This window comes from Sinohyriopsis cumingii, chromosome 17 (genome assembly GCF_028554795.1).
Source record: "Sinohyriopsis cumingii isolate HCF-2022 chromosome 17, ASM2855479v2, whole genome shotgun sequence".
In the NCBI taxonomy this organism is placed as follows: Eukaryota; Metazoa; Mollusca; class Bivalvia; order Unionida; family Unionidae; genus Sinohyriopsis; species Sinohyriopsis cumingii.
Window position 1 is genome coordinate 60707697 of NC_142977.1, and position 16907 is coordinate 60724603.

Below are 16907 nucleotides of genomic sequence, written 5' to 3' on the forward strand. Positions count from 1 at the left end.
GTTCATTGCATGAGATCTAATACAACATAAAATCGATTCTGTTAAATCTATCTCATGGAAGTGAGAATGATTTTCAGATTTAGAGGTTCAGGTCGTACCTGGAGTTTCCTTCTTCATTCAGCATTATCGGACGACTATATGATTCATATCACACATTTTAGTGGTCATGTTTTCAGTGTTAATCGACACCTATTTTTAAAAAGTGTTGATGACAATTTGATTTTCAGTTTGAATGATTTCGCCATATCATAGATTTTAATATCATTACACGGTATTTGTTCCTCAATTTGTTTATTTCTTATTCACTTATTTATTTCATTCCTAAAGCTTCTTTCCGTCGTCTCTAATCGTTCCTAATGAATCAAAAGATCGTATCAATTCTTGCAAGACGTCACTTTCCTTGCCTGAACTGACTTAACATTACTCAAACCCTTCTGCATTTTACAAAAGAAACGTGTGTACTTGGATCAGATTTCACTGTTTTAATTTGAAAATTAAAGCCGGTTTAATTTAGCTTGCAATTACTGCTATCATCTTTACCAGTTTTCACTGACAAAAGGGTTTGCATCAAAATCTTCTTGCAATATGTAACTGGTTTTGAGTGAAAATTGTACACATGTGAACATCGCCATGTACTCGCTATCGTGAAGGAACTTAAAACCAGAACTACTGTAGACTGCGGTCATATTAAACGGCACTGCTGTGATTTATGTTCATCACCGAGCTTATAAATACATTGATTTGTACAAATTAAATTTTAAAAGTGGTTTTGTATTGACTAGGCTTTCAATACGCAAGTTAATAGTGAGATGATATCACAAATACGTATACGTGGATTTTTATGAAGCCCAATCTGTGGATATATCTGAAGAATACATTCAAAGACACCTGTTTAAAAGCACGGGTTTCATTAAAGATATTACTTGCGGAGTTCACCAAACTAACCATATGGATTTATCTTAATAGTATCTGAGACGAGTTAATTGATTTACTATCATGAAATGAATGTCAAAGTCACGCCCATTACAAGATTTGTACAATCTACATTAGATGTGAATATTAACTCAAAACAATTAAGAAAATATTCTTAGTACAAAATTTTGTATAACGGTGTTACTCGTGAATATTTGAGATGTTCTCAATTCTCGGCAGTTTCAACTAATAAAAGAAACGACGAAACGAACTTCTTTTAGAAAACTCTAAATTCGTTCCGACGACTACATTGTCAGTCAAATATAGGAACTCTTGGTATGTGGACCGTCTCTTGAACATATATATATACCAAATTAGTTGCCATTGTTGCTGTAAACAGAGTGACTCAAACTAAAAAAAAATTTAAGATGTTGATTTTCGTCATTCTCGACCGGGAACTTCATGTTCGCGTTGATATTGATGTTTAGTTACATCTAAAGAAAATCACAGTCTTGTTGCTTGAATGAACATTTTTATAAAAGCCAACTACCCAGTGATTTCAGGACGAAAGCTGTCATGGCAGAATTGATGGAGGTTAATGGGTCTATACATTTGTTTTATATCATACCATAATGCCACATATTAATGCTTCGCCTGGCTTTATTCGGTCTATCCAAAATATGCAATATGAAAAATGTGTGTGTGTGTGTGTGTAACATCCCTGATTCAAGGATGACACAAGATGGGATTGTATCCTTTCTGAAAAAATCTATATTTTCAAAATTTACAGGTACACTTTTACATAGAGAGCTGAAATAGTTGCACAAAGAAAGAGAAATGGAAATACAAATTTCATTGCTTTGGCGCCACCACAGACAACAGTGCCATCACTATTCTTTGAGCAGGTGCTGTCGATTCTGTTTTCATTATATGATTCCATGGCTAATTGAACGTCACAAGAGTCAAGCGCCGAGTAGAACTCCAGTACACGCACTTTTGCAACAGGATCAGTCAGTTTCATGGATTCTATGCGCATTCTTCTACTAATGTCACCTTTTAGACAAGGATGTGTTCTGGCCTGCTTAACGGCTTCTTTGCATTCCTTCCGACATGTTCCATCTGGTACACAATTCTCTTTTATAAGACCAAAGACTTTCATAGCGTCTTGACTTGGATTGGTTGCATTGAAGAAGGCTTTATAAGCACAGCCTTGGATAGTGTCTTTCCGTAATTCACATGTGGAGATATTACTCCACTGAAGGCAGGTGGGAAATTTTACGTTTTGTTTCGGATAGTAAATAAGAAAGCTTAGACACATTTCTTGATATGTGTCTTCAGCAAATATCGTTGTTTTGGATCTTGATGTTGATCTATAGACACAGGTCGTTTTTAATTCATCTCCGGGCCTCATCTCGATGGATGGTTCGTACCTGAGAATTAAGGGGGGTATATATTTTGTTATTTTCTTAAACAAAATATCGTAAATCGTATGACATTTTCAGGCAATGGTAGAAAAGCTAAATATATTTGTCGTAATGTCTTCACTGTCAAATACGACTGTGAGAAAGAGAAAAAAAAAAGAACATTCTCCGTTACATTTCGTTTTGAACCTGAAATCAGTCTCATTTAACATCTGCAATAAAATTTGCAGTGCAGATGAAACGCGTATATTTAGTCAAAATATATTTAGGCTAATATTTCTAAACCCAATCTAGTATCAAATTTTTCTTCTCTTAACTGTTTCAGCAGGACTAGATTTTCCCTCTAATAAATAAATATGCAACGTTTGTATTGTATTGTATTGTGTTGTGACAAATTTGATAAAATATGATAAACGAATAATATATGTATTTATCCATTTTTGGTACTCTGAATTTTTATTTCGCTGTTTATTTCGTCTTTACTCAACAAACGTAGACTTTTAAAAGCATCTCTCATTTGAGGATGCAAATTATATATATATATATATATATATATATATATATATATATATATATATATATATATATATATATATATATAAGGAGAACGATGTCAAGTTTAAATGACAACAATGTTGACGGCACGAGTACAAACGACAAGAGAGCATATGAAGCACCGGATTAAAAACAGAAAAAATCTTAGAAGCAGAAATCGTCAATTAAAATATATTGAACATTGTTTAGAAAAGCGTAGCATAGTGAGGGAGGGAGGAAAGAATAGGGAGGAATAAATAAATAAATAGATAAGACCGAAAATTGAGATTAAAAGTGAACAATACTTCCATCTGGATCGAGTTGTTGTTGAACAATCGGCTAATAACCTTTGTTTACAGCCTACAATTTATTTTCTAGCAGTTACGGCATGACACTTACTCATTTTGTAATGACATAATTGGGATACATGCTCATGACGTAAAGATAAAATTGGGATACATACGTCTGACGTAATGATGTAGTTTGGATACTTACTCATGAAGTAATGATATAAGTAGGATACTTATTCGTTGCATCATTGCATAATGTGGATCCTTACAAAAGACGTGATGATTTAACGATAATATTTACTCATAACGTAATGATATAATTGGAATACTTACGCACGACCTACTGATATAATTGGGATACAATTTGGATCCTTACTCATGACGTAAAGATATAATTGGGATACTTACTCATGACGTAATGATACAATTTGGATCCTTACTCATGACGTAAAGATATAATTGGGATACTTACTCATGACGTAATGATAAAATTGGGATACTTACTCATGAAGTAATGATATAATTGGGATACTTATGCACGACCTACTGATATAATTGGGATACAATTTGGAGCCTTACTCATGACGTAAAGATATAATTGGGATACTTACTCATGACGTAATGATACAATTTGGATCCTTACTCATGACGTAAAGATATAATTGGGATACTTACTCATGGCAGAAGGATATAATTGGAATACTTACTCATGACGTAATGATATAACTGGGATACTTACTCATGACGTAATGATACAATTTGGATCCTTACTCATGACATAAAGATATAATTGGGATACTTACTCATGACAGAATGATATAATTGGAATACTTACTCATGACGTAATGATATAATTGGGACACTTACTCATGGCGTAATGATCTAATTGGGATACTTACTCATGAATGGTGGGACTATTATAGTTGAATGTCTCGTTGGTAAGATATCTTGTTCTCTTTCTGTCTCGTAGCTGTTCAACACTTCCATATATTCCTGCAAGTATCAGACTTTGTATCTAATCTTATTTTTAAATATAGAATATATCCTAACCTTTCTTCTACATTTTTTGTGTGTCTAAAATGAGGGCTAACCTTTGGTTATGATGATGACATTTTATTCAGTATATCAGCAGAACTGGGTGGGATGGTCTGCATGGTGTCAAGGCTTAATATGACTAGAGTTCTGTCCCGGACAACATTTCAGACTTCACAACTATCTATAAATAATATGCAACAGGCGTATAATATGCCACGGGCGTGTAAAGTCAACCACTGATATCACTAACCGGTCTCACACAATTAGTTTAATAAAATATCTTATTATATATATATATATATATATATATATATATATATATATATATATATATATATATATATATATATATATATATATATATATATAATTGATTTCTCTAAATATGTGTTTATATTAAGCAAGCTAAGGACTTTTCCCCGGATCATGAAAGCACTGCCCTCCCGTACCCTGACCCAGCAAGTTCAATTCGCACCACCGTGTTACAATTCTGGGTACGGGTTTGTTTCGGTCTGACACGTAATCCGCACTGTACTAGCTGTGTCAAATCAAACGCTTTTTTGTATATGTTTATTGTGAATAAAGTGCACATTGCGAACATTTCTATCTGATATGTCACAATATTCTGATTTCCATAGTCCAATAAATCTAACGAAGCTTAAGAATAACAAGATAGAATAAATCCCACATTAATTTTCCCCACACTTACTTAACATGATGACATTACGATTAAGCTTGCCCCAAACAGATTATCTGACCTACTATCTTGTCCTCTTCCACTAATATTTTTAAAAATAGTTTCTTCCTTTCCAAGCCAATCAGAATATAGCCGAGTCACCACATTTTTGTAAAGCAAAAACATGTTTAAATTCTTGAAAACTATAATATCTCTGTTCTCTTTAGGCAGTGTCGCTCTCCGAAAAATAACTCAATAATTTTGTAATAGATAAATACAGAGCTATTAGAAAAGGAAGCTGTATTAGGGGTTAGAAAAACAATCTAATATGCGTTCAACAAGCTATAACATTTTTACCTATATAATGCATATGATTTGCCGCCGAAATGATGTATATAGAATCGTTCATTATTTCCCTTGAACAATCAGAAGGACACATTCCTGACATGGTAACATTCATCTCTCCCGGTGGTATTAGTAGATCAAGCTGACCTATTAGAAGAACTCCCGCATCATAGGGGCGTAGCTTAGGCGTGTAATATAGTCTCATACCGCTGCTGTCCTTCAAACCGGTGACCCGTTCTGGATTAGTCCAGTGAATCTAAGTCGATATGAAGGTAAAGTATTCGTTAATGTTAGCAATTCCAACAACAAAAAGAAAACAATATCTAATTATCTAAAACTTGTCTTAATTTGCATTAACATTCATAAGGCATAAAATAATGAAACGTTTGATAACTACATTATTCAGTGGAGTGCCTTATTGCATTAATTAAATGGTTTCCTACATGTCCTGTCGAATGGAGATGACTAACTTTATTTTTCATCATGAAAATTCAAAACTCTCATAGTCTGGGTTTTTATATTACTTTGCTAGATAATACCACCATATGACATACGGTACGTATGACATGCGTCAGATCATCAAAGAAAGGAAAATGTATGTTAAAAGAAAGTATCTCCCATTGATGAATTTATCCTGAGTTCATTATCTGAGAATCTTTGCATACATCAAATAAAACACACTGTAAAGTATTCCTCCAAGTTCTTCATTGGCATTAAACATATCATTTAGCTAATGTCTTGACTTTCTGCATCATAAGTAGATATTTAAAGGACGGACAGTAAACGTTCCCACTATAATTATAGTAATAACAGCAGTGCAGCATGTGGGTTAATCTTGTCATATATTCTACAGTATTTGGTTACTATAGATCTATACGATCTTTAGAGTGAGTCGTAAAATTTCATGTAAAGATCTATACGATCTTTAGAGTAAATCGTAAATTTTCATGCAAAATTTACAGCATGTCGTAAATAATTGATAACTCTGGATTCAAACGCATAATGTGGCTTATAGATTTATTATGCACATGCGATGAACAAGTAAATTCTTTAAATACAGCTTGCTTTAATATTTACAGCCAGATGATGTAAAAGAATATTGTTAATGGATATCGATATCATAATAGGCACACGTGCGTATGCAGTAGTAGTACATTCAGAACGAGTGACCCTATAATGATGCATCCACATGTTAACGCACCTGCTGAATGTTTCCTAGCTACCCAGATTGTCATGTTAATCCCTGCTGAATGGAATTTACACCGCATTAATGAACATGTTTCTATGGCCGCAATATCTCTGCATGCTAGTATATGTGCACAGGATTTAATATATGTATATCAGAATGTATTGGGAATATTGCCTGTAGGCACATATTTGTACATGGATAAGTTGTGTGCTTGTATGTATGAATATATATATATATATATATATATATATATATATATATATATATATATATATATATATATATATATATATATATATATGTGTGTGTGTGTGTGTGTGTGTGTGTGTGTGTGTGTGTGTGCACGTGTGTGTGCATTTATGTGTGTAAACACTCTCTTACTGGTTAGATTTATGTATAAATTATACGCTTGCACACGGGTGGAAGAATCGAAGGGATGATATCAGAATTGTAAGAATATGAAAGTACTATATGCATATGCAACTTCTCTCTCTCTCTCTCTCTCTCTCTCTCTCTCTCTCAAAACCATCTGACGCATTCGTAGTAGCTATAGCTTAAGGTTGTTCTTTTTATCAACTATTATCAATACTATATTTCTTCATAAATTGATAACGGAGAGTGCAAGGCCCCCACCCTTGGGACTGCAGTGTGTCTGGGGTGAAAAAGACATTGCTTGCTACCGTACCTGTAGTGCAGCATGCCTGTACCCTTTGGTACCGATCCTGAATCCAGCTATATCCGGGTAGCACCTCCCGATGGCTCCAACGGTCCACGTGGCTATAATTTCACTACACTGTGACCCTGCGCTCATCCCGCACACGTATGTCTGATTGACGGGAACATTGGATGCTGAAAATGACTTTATCTTAATTTCTCTCCTCAAGTAATGAATGGTATGCATCGTATCAGACATGTGTTACAGGACTCACGGTACTAATTCAGTTGCCATCGTAAACCTAAGCAAACAACATAGCATTAAAAATTCATTGCTTAAATTTTTGTACTGTTCATGATCAAACCTATATTAATCAATATAGATGAAACCTGGATGTCATCGTTTGTGTAGAGGAAAGGATATGAGTCGCGGCATTTCCTGGACTAGCATGTGTTGGAAATATGTGCTTTAAATTCCGCACAAAAGAGTCAGGTGCTAATTTTAGTAATGAGTGTTCCAAACTCAAGACTGTTAAAGGACTAAAATTCCATCAAATAAAACAATGTCTCTATCTTTTCCACCTACAACTATGATGTGCTCTCAAAAGATTGTTTTTCCTAAAACATAATTTATATTATTAACCAATCCTGGTCGGCCAAACCCATACATGCTATACGTTCACCCATTTCTAGGCTGGTTCCCATTTTACCATATCATTAGTAACATGTGTCCTACAAACAGCCGCTTTTGGGACCAGCGTAAATTTACCTTCTTGAAAAGTAGCTACCGGTAGTTGGTTTTGCCTGAACAGAATTCATATTTGGCTGACCGAAAATTTATTCCAATTTTTATGAACAAGTTAAAGGATATAAAGGCCGTTTTATAAAGGCTGTTTTATAAAGGCCGTATTATAAAGGCTGTTTTCTTACAATTGGCGTGAAACAGAAACTGAACGCTGACTTCACAACATTATACCGCGCGCAACGGTACTTAAATAATTTGTCAATTAAAAAAGGTTATAACGATCATAAGTTGTTCCAAGAGAAACTAAAACTATTTTTGTCGATTTCACCGAATTTTAAAAGGCTACTTATGTAGCGAGATAAATTAACGCTGATTCTGATTTAATTTGAAGACAAAAAACTAAAAACAAATTTGTTTAAAAGTCTCAGATGAAGTGGTCGTTAAAGAAGTAAACAGACAATGTAGTAAATTATAATTAGGCTTCCAGGCATGACGAACGACGTACAAAAGGCGAAAGATCGCTTATATTATCATGATGGTATTATATTTCACGGTACATACAATATGTAGAAAAACACTGGAAGCAATGTGTTAGATGTACGGATCACGTTGCGGCTAGGGGGACTGAAAAATGGCAAATGCTGGCCTAAACCTAAAGGATATTTTCAGAAAAGTCAAAAAATCAAATGACTTGAAGTCTTGGTAGTTATAATTTCCTTAAAGCTAGATCTCAGTCTGAAATTACATGTCGAACAATGTCCAGTCTTAGCGCCGTTTTCAATAATTTCACAAATCAATTAACTGAATGTCTCAGCAGATCCAAACTGACTAATTGCCAAAATCTCAAACTACGAATAATGCTGATACGACTGGACCACTGTCCAGTACTAACGCTGGCAAGGTTTGTACACTTGCGTTATTAAATCCTCACAGAGCTTTTGACGTACAATCATATCTATATATATGCCGAAATAGCTGTCATATCCTCCGGCAAAGGATCTAACCAGATTGGGCATCTCGAAGTCAAGCGGACTGCTGGATGTGACGTGATGTCCATGTACAGTGGAAGTTTCTTACTGGCATATACCTTAGCCAAAATTTTTGTGGTTGCTTCCTGGCAACGCATATGTAAAGAAGAAAGAATTGCTGAGTGCTGGCAGCCATGGTAAACGAGTAGGGCGTAGTGTTCCAGAGATTATGCGCATTATTGTGTTGAGCTGGACATCAATTAACTTAATGTGGGATGATTGAGCCCAGACAGGAGCGCATTACTCGGCTGTCGAATAACATTGAGGAGGATGCAAAGCTCACGGTTCGCATTTGCATTATTGAGGTGGAAGACAATGGAGACTGTCTTTGTTGCGCTTGGCTGTGAACACAGCACCTTCTGACATATTTGATGTTCATTGCCCATAACGGTATTTCATATTTAACGGAAATTAGAGCTGCTAAAATAAGATTTTATTATAGTCCCAAACATTCTAGAGATATTTTCATATGATGCAGTAACGATTCACAGATTTTATCTGATATTATCTTGAGATTCAAAGGTAATATTTCAGTTTTCGTGCACATTGCATATTCAATATATATATATATATATATATATATATATATATATATATATATATATATATATTAGTGACCCATCAATGTTCCTGTGTCTGGAGTTTCTAAATGAAGTTCGATAATAATGGAAATGTATACATACATATATAAACCTCCTTCAAATGAGATAGCAAACAATACAAAGAAAGATGCCACATTAGAAATAAACGCAAACTACAATTAGAGTTTTTCATTGAAATTTGGTCCATGTAACACTAAATGATATAATGATCATATCGTTTATACAATGGCAAAGATATCTACTCACTTCCATTTTCAGAACATCCGAAAACAAGAATGTGGTGCACCACATATTCATTCTCTATCACAGGCTCTATGGCTACCAGGTGGAAATCGCCGTTCTGTGGAAGTTCAAACTTCATACAGATGTATGTTGTCTCGTTGGCTGGGACTTCTGTTTCCGGGAGATGCGCAGTAAAATTCAGGGTCTCTAGCCAAGCCGGCAAAAATTAATATTGTATATTATATTCATTTGATATCACTACTACAGATTTATCTCTGTAAACGAATCTACGATCCTTAATATTTATTCTTGCTTGTTATCTTTTATTTTCATTCCTTCATGACTCATTCATGACGCATATTTTTAAACAAATAAGTACTAGCTGTGATATTTCTGACGCTATAGAATGACAAAGATTACGACAAAGAATGGATGAAGAACACGAAAACTTGAAAGCAAAATCTACTGAAACTTAAATCTAAGTTCGCACTGAACTGATATTATTTCTGACAAGTGCGATTTTGTAAGGTGTTGGAAATCATCGGAACGTCATATTCAGGTGTGTTAACGCCAGATTCTCGTAGGCAAATATGAACATATACTGCAAAGGAGAGAGAGAGAGAGAGAGAGAGAGAGAGAGAATTGTTTTACCTGGATCATGGAAGACGGAACAATTCAACTTCATTTTAACTCCACAGTCAACCCATTTATTTATTCCAGAGCAAGCCATACTCCCAATAGGATCACAGATTCCTACAAGGACACATTTTACAGTAAAGCTAAACTTCCCATGCAACACCTAGAATGTCTGAAGTAGTCACATCATTGAGGTACATACAGGCAGGGCCGGCGCTACCACATAGGCAAACTAGGCAGCCGCCTAGGGCGCTGATTTCGGGGGGGGGGGGGGGGCGCATTTTTAATTTTTTATTTATTGTTTATAAATTTGGAAATTGATATTTTCCGGGGGTTGGGGGCGACAGAATTTAACCTTGCCTAGGGCGCCAGATAGTCTGGCCGGGTCTGGCGCCGGCCCTGCATACAGGGATTTTGTTTTTATTAGTATGGCATGAAAATAATGTCGTATGCTTTGAATCTAACAATGGGGATCCCATGATCGATGAAGGTCACATGGGATGTACATATGTATTTAAAATTCAAATAAATCATCTGCAGTAACTTGCTTACCTAGCGTTTTGAATTAAACTATATTGCCTGTAGTCAAACCAGTGAATGCCAATTTCCCCTCCGTGCCTCCATATTGTGTTTACCTCAAAACAGGATAAGCTGACTTCAGTTTTGTACAGAAAGTAATAAAGAAGATGTACCAAAGAAAATGTCAATTTCGTCGCACAATGACATTGAGGAACAAGGTAATCTGAAGGTAAATTATTATATGAAAACCCTTTTCTATAATGTATTTTATTTTTCTACCCCCATTGCTTCTGATGGAAAATCACCTGCTATGATGGACTCGACAAACCATTCTAACAAACACACCGATCTTTACCTAGCAAACAGATACCTTCAAAGTAACGCCTTTTATCGCCATCCTGGAATTGTTTGAATTGCGTGAACAAGTCATGGCTCGCGCTAAGTACACATGCAACATTGTTCACAATATTTAGTTGAAAGAGCCCGATAAATATTTAATGTGGTTACCTGAGTTAATAGCGCGATCTCCCCCAAAGGTACAACATTTTAAGACATTAATTAACTGTACAACCTTTATGTTTTTGTCGTCTTCCAAAAAGGCCATGGAATTTGATATTCGCTCATAAACTTGGAAGCTGAATGACATTTAAACGATAGATAATCCGAACAAACAAGCATAAACGGCAAAGTTTATTTGCAAAGTTTACATTTCAGAGTCTAACTGCAAAATATAAATGGCAAAATCTAACTGCAAAGTTTATATAGCAGAGTCTAATTGAATAGTTTAAATGGCAAGGTCTAATTGTAAAGTTTTCTCAATACAGTTGACACAAGCCAATATCAGAGCTCTCCTTACCTTCTGAGCATTACGTTATTATTGTATTCCCATTGTTAATGGAAGCTATCAAAATATCTCTTCTTCAAACTTCTGACTAGTTTTACATTTACTTCTTCCGGATTTTTGTTGTAAAAATATTCAGAACTGTATTGAGGATACCGAAATTCGCAAATACTGTTTGCGTTACAAAAACGTGTCTTCTATGTTAAATACCGAGCAGTCTAAAATAATGCCCGAGGATTATATCAGACAAGGACATATTAAGCTGTAAAAGCATCGGTGCTGGAGCAAGAGAAAGGAGGGATATTGGAGGGAAACTGCAAAATCTGGGAAACAATGTTTATGAACAGTTTTTGAACATTGGGCAGATTTTGTTGGTCCAAGATGGGTATAATGAGACGGCAACTAACATAATTATGCAATGTTCCGACACTATAGTCTCTAGTCACGTGATCACGAGCACCGTAGTTTTTGAGACACACAGATGACATTAAAGTCTATAGGCAACGGATGACAAGCTCCTTACTTCTTCCAAAGGCACAGGTGATACTACTCTTCATATGTGAGGAATTACAGACCCTTTACTTTTGCCAGACACACCGATAGGTACAAACAGAGATTTTAAAAATAGGCCAAGTCGAGCAATCTATCGATTCTGATCAGTTTGAAAAACGTTCAGAACGATCACGAGAATTTGGTGATTTACACCTACCATCATCATTATCCAAATTGTGTAGTCCTATTTTCAGACTTTAAAATCTCTACTTCACTTCTCTACGTCTGAGGTGTCCAAAAACTAGCCAAGAGTGTTATAATTTTTCAGGCGGGTTTTGATATCTTTTATGCCATACAACAAATAGAACGTTCCAATAATTCATTTTTATCTATATATTAGGACAGAATTTTTGAGTAAAAGTATTAGGAATGAAATTTTCACTACGATGTATTAAAAGTGATTTTTTATTAAAATATATTGAAAGTAATTTTCCACTAAAATATATTGAGATTAAATGTATCTCTCTGTGTAACACAACTGTATGATATTTTAAAAAGATCGCGCTTTACGAGCAGGTGCAGAAATCCATAAAATACATTTCTTTTGTATCGAAAGGTCAGCAATTTAGATTTGGCGGGAAGCTGCTGAACAGGCAAATTATTAAATCAATAATGGATGAGATAAGCGAGATTATTCACACGGTTTCCGTGGGAAAGGTCGAGAGCCTTGTTCTGATTCGAAATAAGTGAAAAAATAAAACCTACGTATAATTAGAGAGCAGAATTACGCAGAATTAGTTCATTCCTCGAGTCAGAAGAACTCTGTCTTTCTCTTATAGGTAAGAATTGTCTGTGTTCGCAAACATTTTTTAAAGAATTGGCAGTTTTAAATATTTGAGATTTTAACGGTAAAGTTTATATTTTTCCAACATTTTTGTGAGTTTTTTCTGTTTTATATTATAATGTAATGGATATTTTAATTACATTTGTGGTATGTATTATTGGAAAAGAGGAATTCGCTACCAACTTCATGTTTAGATTTAATTTGAAAATAAAAGTTTCTTTAAGAAATAATGAGTAATGCTTATTAACCTATTCAGAATGATGATTCTATTTTAAATTTAGTAAAATACATTTCTTCAAAATGATTATTACATTAATCGGTACAAATGAATTTTATACTCATTGGATATCATGAACTTAATTAAGATTTAACTATCTGTATTACATTCTAAAATGCAGAAATTATACAAATGTATGAAGTTGGTACGCTCGAAAGAAAATTGTAATCTTGTATGTATTTCGTACATTTTAAATATAAAGGCTTTATAGATGTATCTCTAGAATGTTGTATTATACATATCAGTTATTCACATAGCAAGAAACGAGAAGAAGGTTATGATACAACCCTTATCATAACATATTTTAAGTGCTGTTGTAAAGGAGGAGTATTGAGTTCGTTTGGGACTGGAAATTTAAGTAGTCTAAGGAACTCACCATCCCTTGATGGACGATTACCTTGCGTTATATGAAGGTGAGTGATTCGGTATTAGAACTTTTTAGAATGTTTCTTCTTTTAAATGTTAACAAACCTGGGTGCGAGAGTCCAATATACTGACTAGGAGCGTCTCCTTTTTTCCAAATGCAATTCTTGTCCCCTAGTTCCTCTCCATTTGTCTTTCCGTCCCCATCCGAATCCTTTTGACATAAGTCCACCGTCCATTCCTGCAGAGGTAAACATTAGAATCTCAGGCAGCATTATCAAAGTATGATAAAGATGTACGTATGTAAGTGTCTGTCTGTACTCATATAGAAATGCTAAATGATAGATTGTAAATAAGCCAGACACTAAATCAGACTTAAACAACATTGTGTGAAAAACTGAATCAGTCTCTGTATTTCTTTCTCTGAGTGTCTGTATATGTGTATGTATGTATGTATGTATGTATGTATGTATGTATGTATGTATGTGTGTGTGTGTGTGTGTGTGTGTGTGTGTGTGTGTAAGTGTGTGTGTGCGTGCCTGCGTGTATGTATGTATGTATGTATGTATGTATGTCTCAGGCAATTCCATATTATCCTTGTATAGCCATGCGTACCTTCCCAGCAGCGTAAAAATCCAGACCAAACGGGTTTCTGTTTCCCCCTCCCAGTGGGTTTTGGTGGCCCACACCACTCCAGATTTGGTTTGCATTGCACGGATCAGGAACGACATTGCCATTTGGGATCCTTTCCTGGTAAATCTGGTACGCTCGTGTCCATTGGATGAGAAGCCAAAATATTGCCCGAGTGTATGTCTGGGGACTGAAATTGGTCACATAATACTGATGAGGTATTAATTTGGTCATATTGTGAAATTTAAATGGCAAACATTAAGTACATTTGTTCGCTTTCAATTTAAAAACAGAAAGTTCAACTCTTGAAAAACACTTATTCAATTTGACAGCCTCCTCTGTGTTTTAATAATATTCTATGTTTGTCAGATTGTCATTTGAATGGAAGAAAGTCCAGACTCTGGCAGTGGATTATATTGTATTGTAATGAGTAATCTATTGACTGAGTCCTTGGTTTGAAGGCTTTACCCTCACCTACCTACCCAACACGTATATTAATATGGTCAAAATTAATGTATCTGTACGACCTGCACAAGAGGCAGGAGTTACAACATAAACATCATCATGATCACCAACATCATCATCAAGAAGAAGAAGAAGAAAGAGGTGGACGGCAACTACGATAAAGAAATAAGCAGAGAACACAGACGGAAATATAAATGTCTATATAGATTTACCACGATATTAGACTTTGTAGACAAAATAAATCCGCTAAACCTCAAAATGTGATCAGAAAGGCTTTGGAAACGAACTCTCTTGAATATTGGAAGCACCCACATAAAAAATACAGGTATAATTTCGGATAAATAAGCGCAGTTACTGGGTTAAACAAATAACTATTAATGAACCTAGAAATCGCGATGCGGTCTAAGACAGGTAAATAGAACAGTCGCAAATAAAAAAATATATTCTTGTTATGAATAAAAATAGAAAACAGGAATCAAAACAATGTCCTAATTCTCGCTGATCTAATTATTAAATGAAAACTGTTCGATTTAGTTAGACATACAACATAGTCATCTGTTATTGACTCTGAAAATAACACTAAAATGTACACCGATCTTTATCAGTGACCTAGGTGACGTGTGCAAATCCAAGCAACATGCATGTTGGTCCATATTTTTCACGTCATTACACATACCGTTTATTTTCGAAGTATTTACTAATCTGTGACGCTATAAACACATTGAATGCATAGTCATAGTAATGTGCTGCGTATTTTGTGTTGTTACTATCTCTGGAATAGTAGAATTTCATAGAATGTATCAACTTTGCGTTTTGAACACCTGTTGTGATGTTATGAGTTTACTTTGATAACTTTGTAATTTTTTTAAAGTTTACAATGATGATCTTTCCATTCGTTACAAGTTTACTATGATGAATTTTCCATTCGTTACAAGTTTACCATGATGAATTTTCTATTTGTTAAAAGTTTACTATGATGAATTTTCTATTTGTTAAAAGTTTAATATGATGGTATTTATATTTGTTACCTGTTTACTATTATGACTTTTCTATTTGTTGGATGTTTACTATTATGACTTTTGTATTTGTTAAAAGTTTAATATGATGACTTTTCTATTTATTACAAGTTTGATATTAATGTTTCTCTATTTGTTACAAGTTTTGCTATGGTGAATCTTTTATGTGTTACAAGTTTACAATAATGATGGTTCTAATTGTTATATGTTTACTATGATGACGTTTCTATTCGTTACACGTTTACTCTGATTTTTATATTTGTTACAAGTTTACTATGATGACTTTTCTATTTGTTACAAGTTTACTATGATGACTTTTCTATTTTATTACAAGTTTACTATGATGACTTTTCTATTTGTTACAAGTTTAATATGATGAATTTTCTCTTTTGTTACAAGTTTATTATGATGACTTTTCTATTTGTTACAAGTTTAATATGATGAATTTTCTATTTGTTACAAGTTTATTATGATGACTTTTCTATTTGTTACAAGTTTACTATGATGACTTTTCTATTTGTTACAAGTTTACTATGATGACTTTTCTATTTGTTACAAGTTTAATATGATGAATTTTCTATTTGTTACAAGTTTACTATGATGACTTTTCTATTTGTTACAAGTTTACTATGATGACTTTTCTATTTGTTACAAGTTTACTATGATGAATTTTCTATTTGTTACAAGTTTAATATGATGAATTTTCTATTTGTTACAAGTTTACTATGATGACTTTTCTATTTGTTACAAGTTTAATATGATGAATTTTCTATTTGTTACAAGTTTACTATGATGAATTTTCTATTTGTTACAAGTTATCTATGCTGAAATCTGTATCTGAAGCCAATTCACATCATGAATACTTACTGCATTTGTATTCCCTATGGTTTATCCCCTACTGCTTTGTATGAAAGCGTCTAAATTCTGCCTAAATGCCTAAATCATCTAGTGTTTATATATGGCTCGATAAAAATGAACTAAACAACGTCCGAATATACCGCATGAATTAAGTCAGGTCTTGAAATATGAGTTTTCAACTGGGAACCATTTTCCAGTCATTATAACTCCAGTACTAGGTCTGCTGGACGAACAATGTTATTAATATGTTTCCATGAGGATGATAACTGATCAAAGAAAATACACCTCGTGTACTGTTTTTTTTTTAATTTTT

General features: G+C 34.2%; 1 protein-coding gene across 1 annotated transcript; it reads right to left on the reverse strand.

Annotated features, from left to right (window-relative positions):
* Window positions 1-1637: 1637 nt before the first annotated feature.
* LOC149779055 (dopamine beta-hydroxylase-like) lies at window positions 1638-16665 on the reverse strand. The gene is made up of 9 exons (XM_089939623.1): window positions 16604-16665; window positions 14241-14445; window positions 13734-13866; window positions 10305-10406; window positions 9678-9860; window positions 7088-7251; window positions 5226-5469; window positions 4057-4150; window positions 1638-2342 (listed from the first exon to the last, which is right to left on the reverse strand). Exons 1-9 carry the CDS (start codon window positions 16606-16608, stop codon window positions 1697-1699), a joined length of 1776 nt encoding a protein of 591 aa, XP_089795749.1. The 5' UTR covers window positions 16609-16665; the 3' UTR covers window positions 1638-1696.
* Between the last annotated feature and the right edge of the window lie 242 nt (window positions 16666-16907).

What these genes read in the sequence shown, in the direction of transcription:
- LOC149779055 (XM_089939623.1), bottom strand. An exon ending in CGGATGTTCTGAAAATGGAA is followed by an intron (nt 7,252 to 9,677) that starts GTGAGTAGATAT and finishes AGTCATTTTCAG; the next exon opens with CATCCAATGTTCCCGTCAAT. An exon ending in ACAGGCATGCTGCACTACAG is followed by an intron (nt 5,470 to 7,087) that starts GTACGGTAGCAA and finishes ATATCGACTTAG; the next exon opens with ATTCACTGGACTAATCCAGA.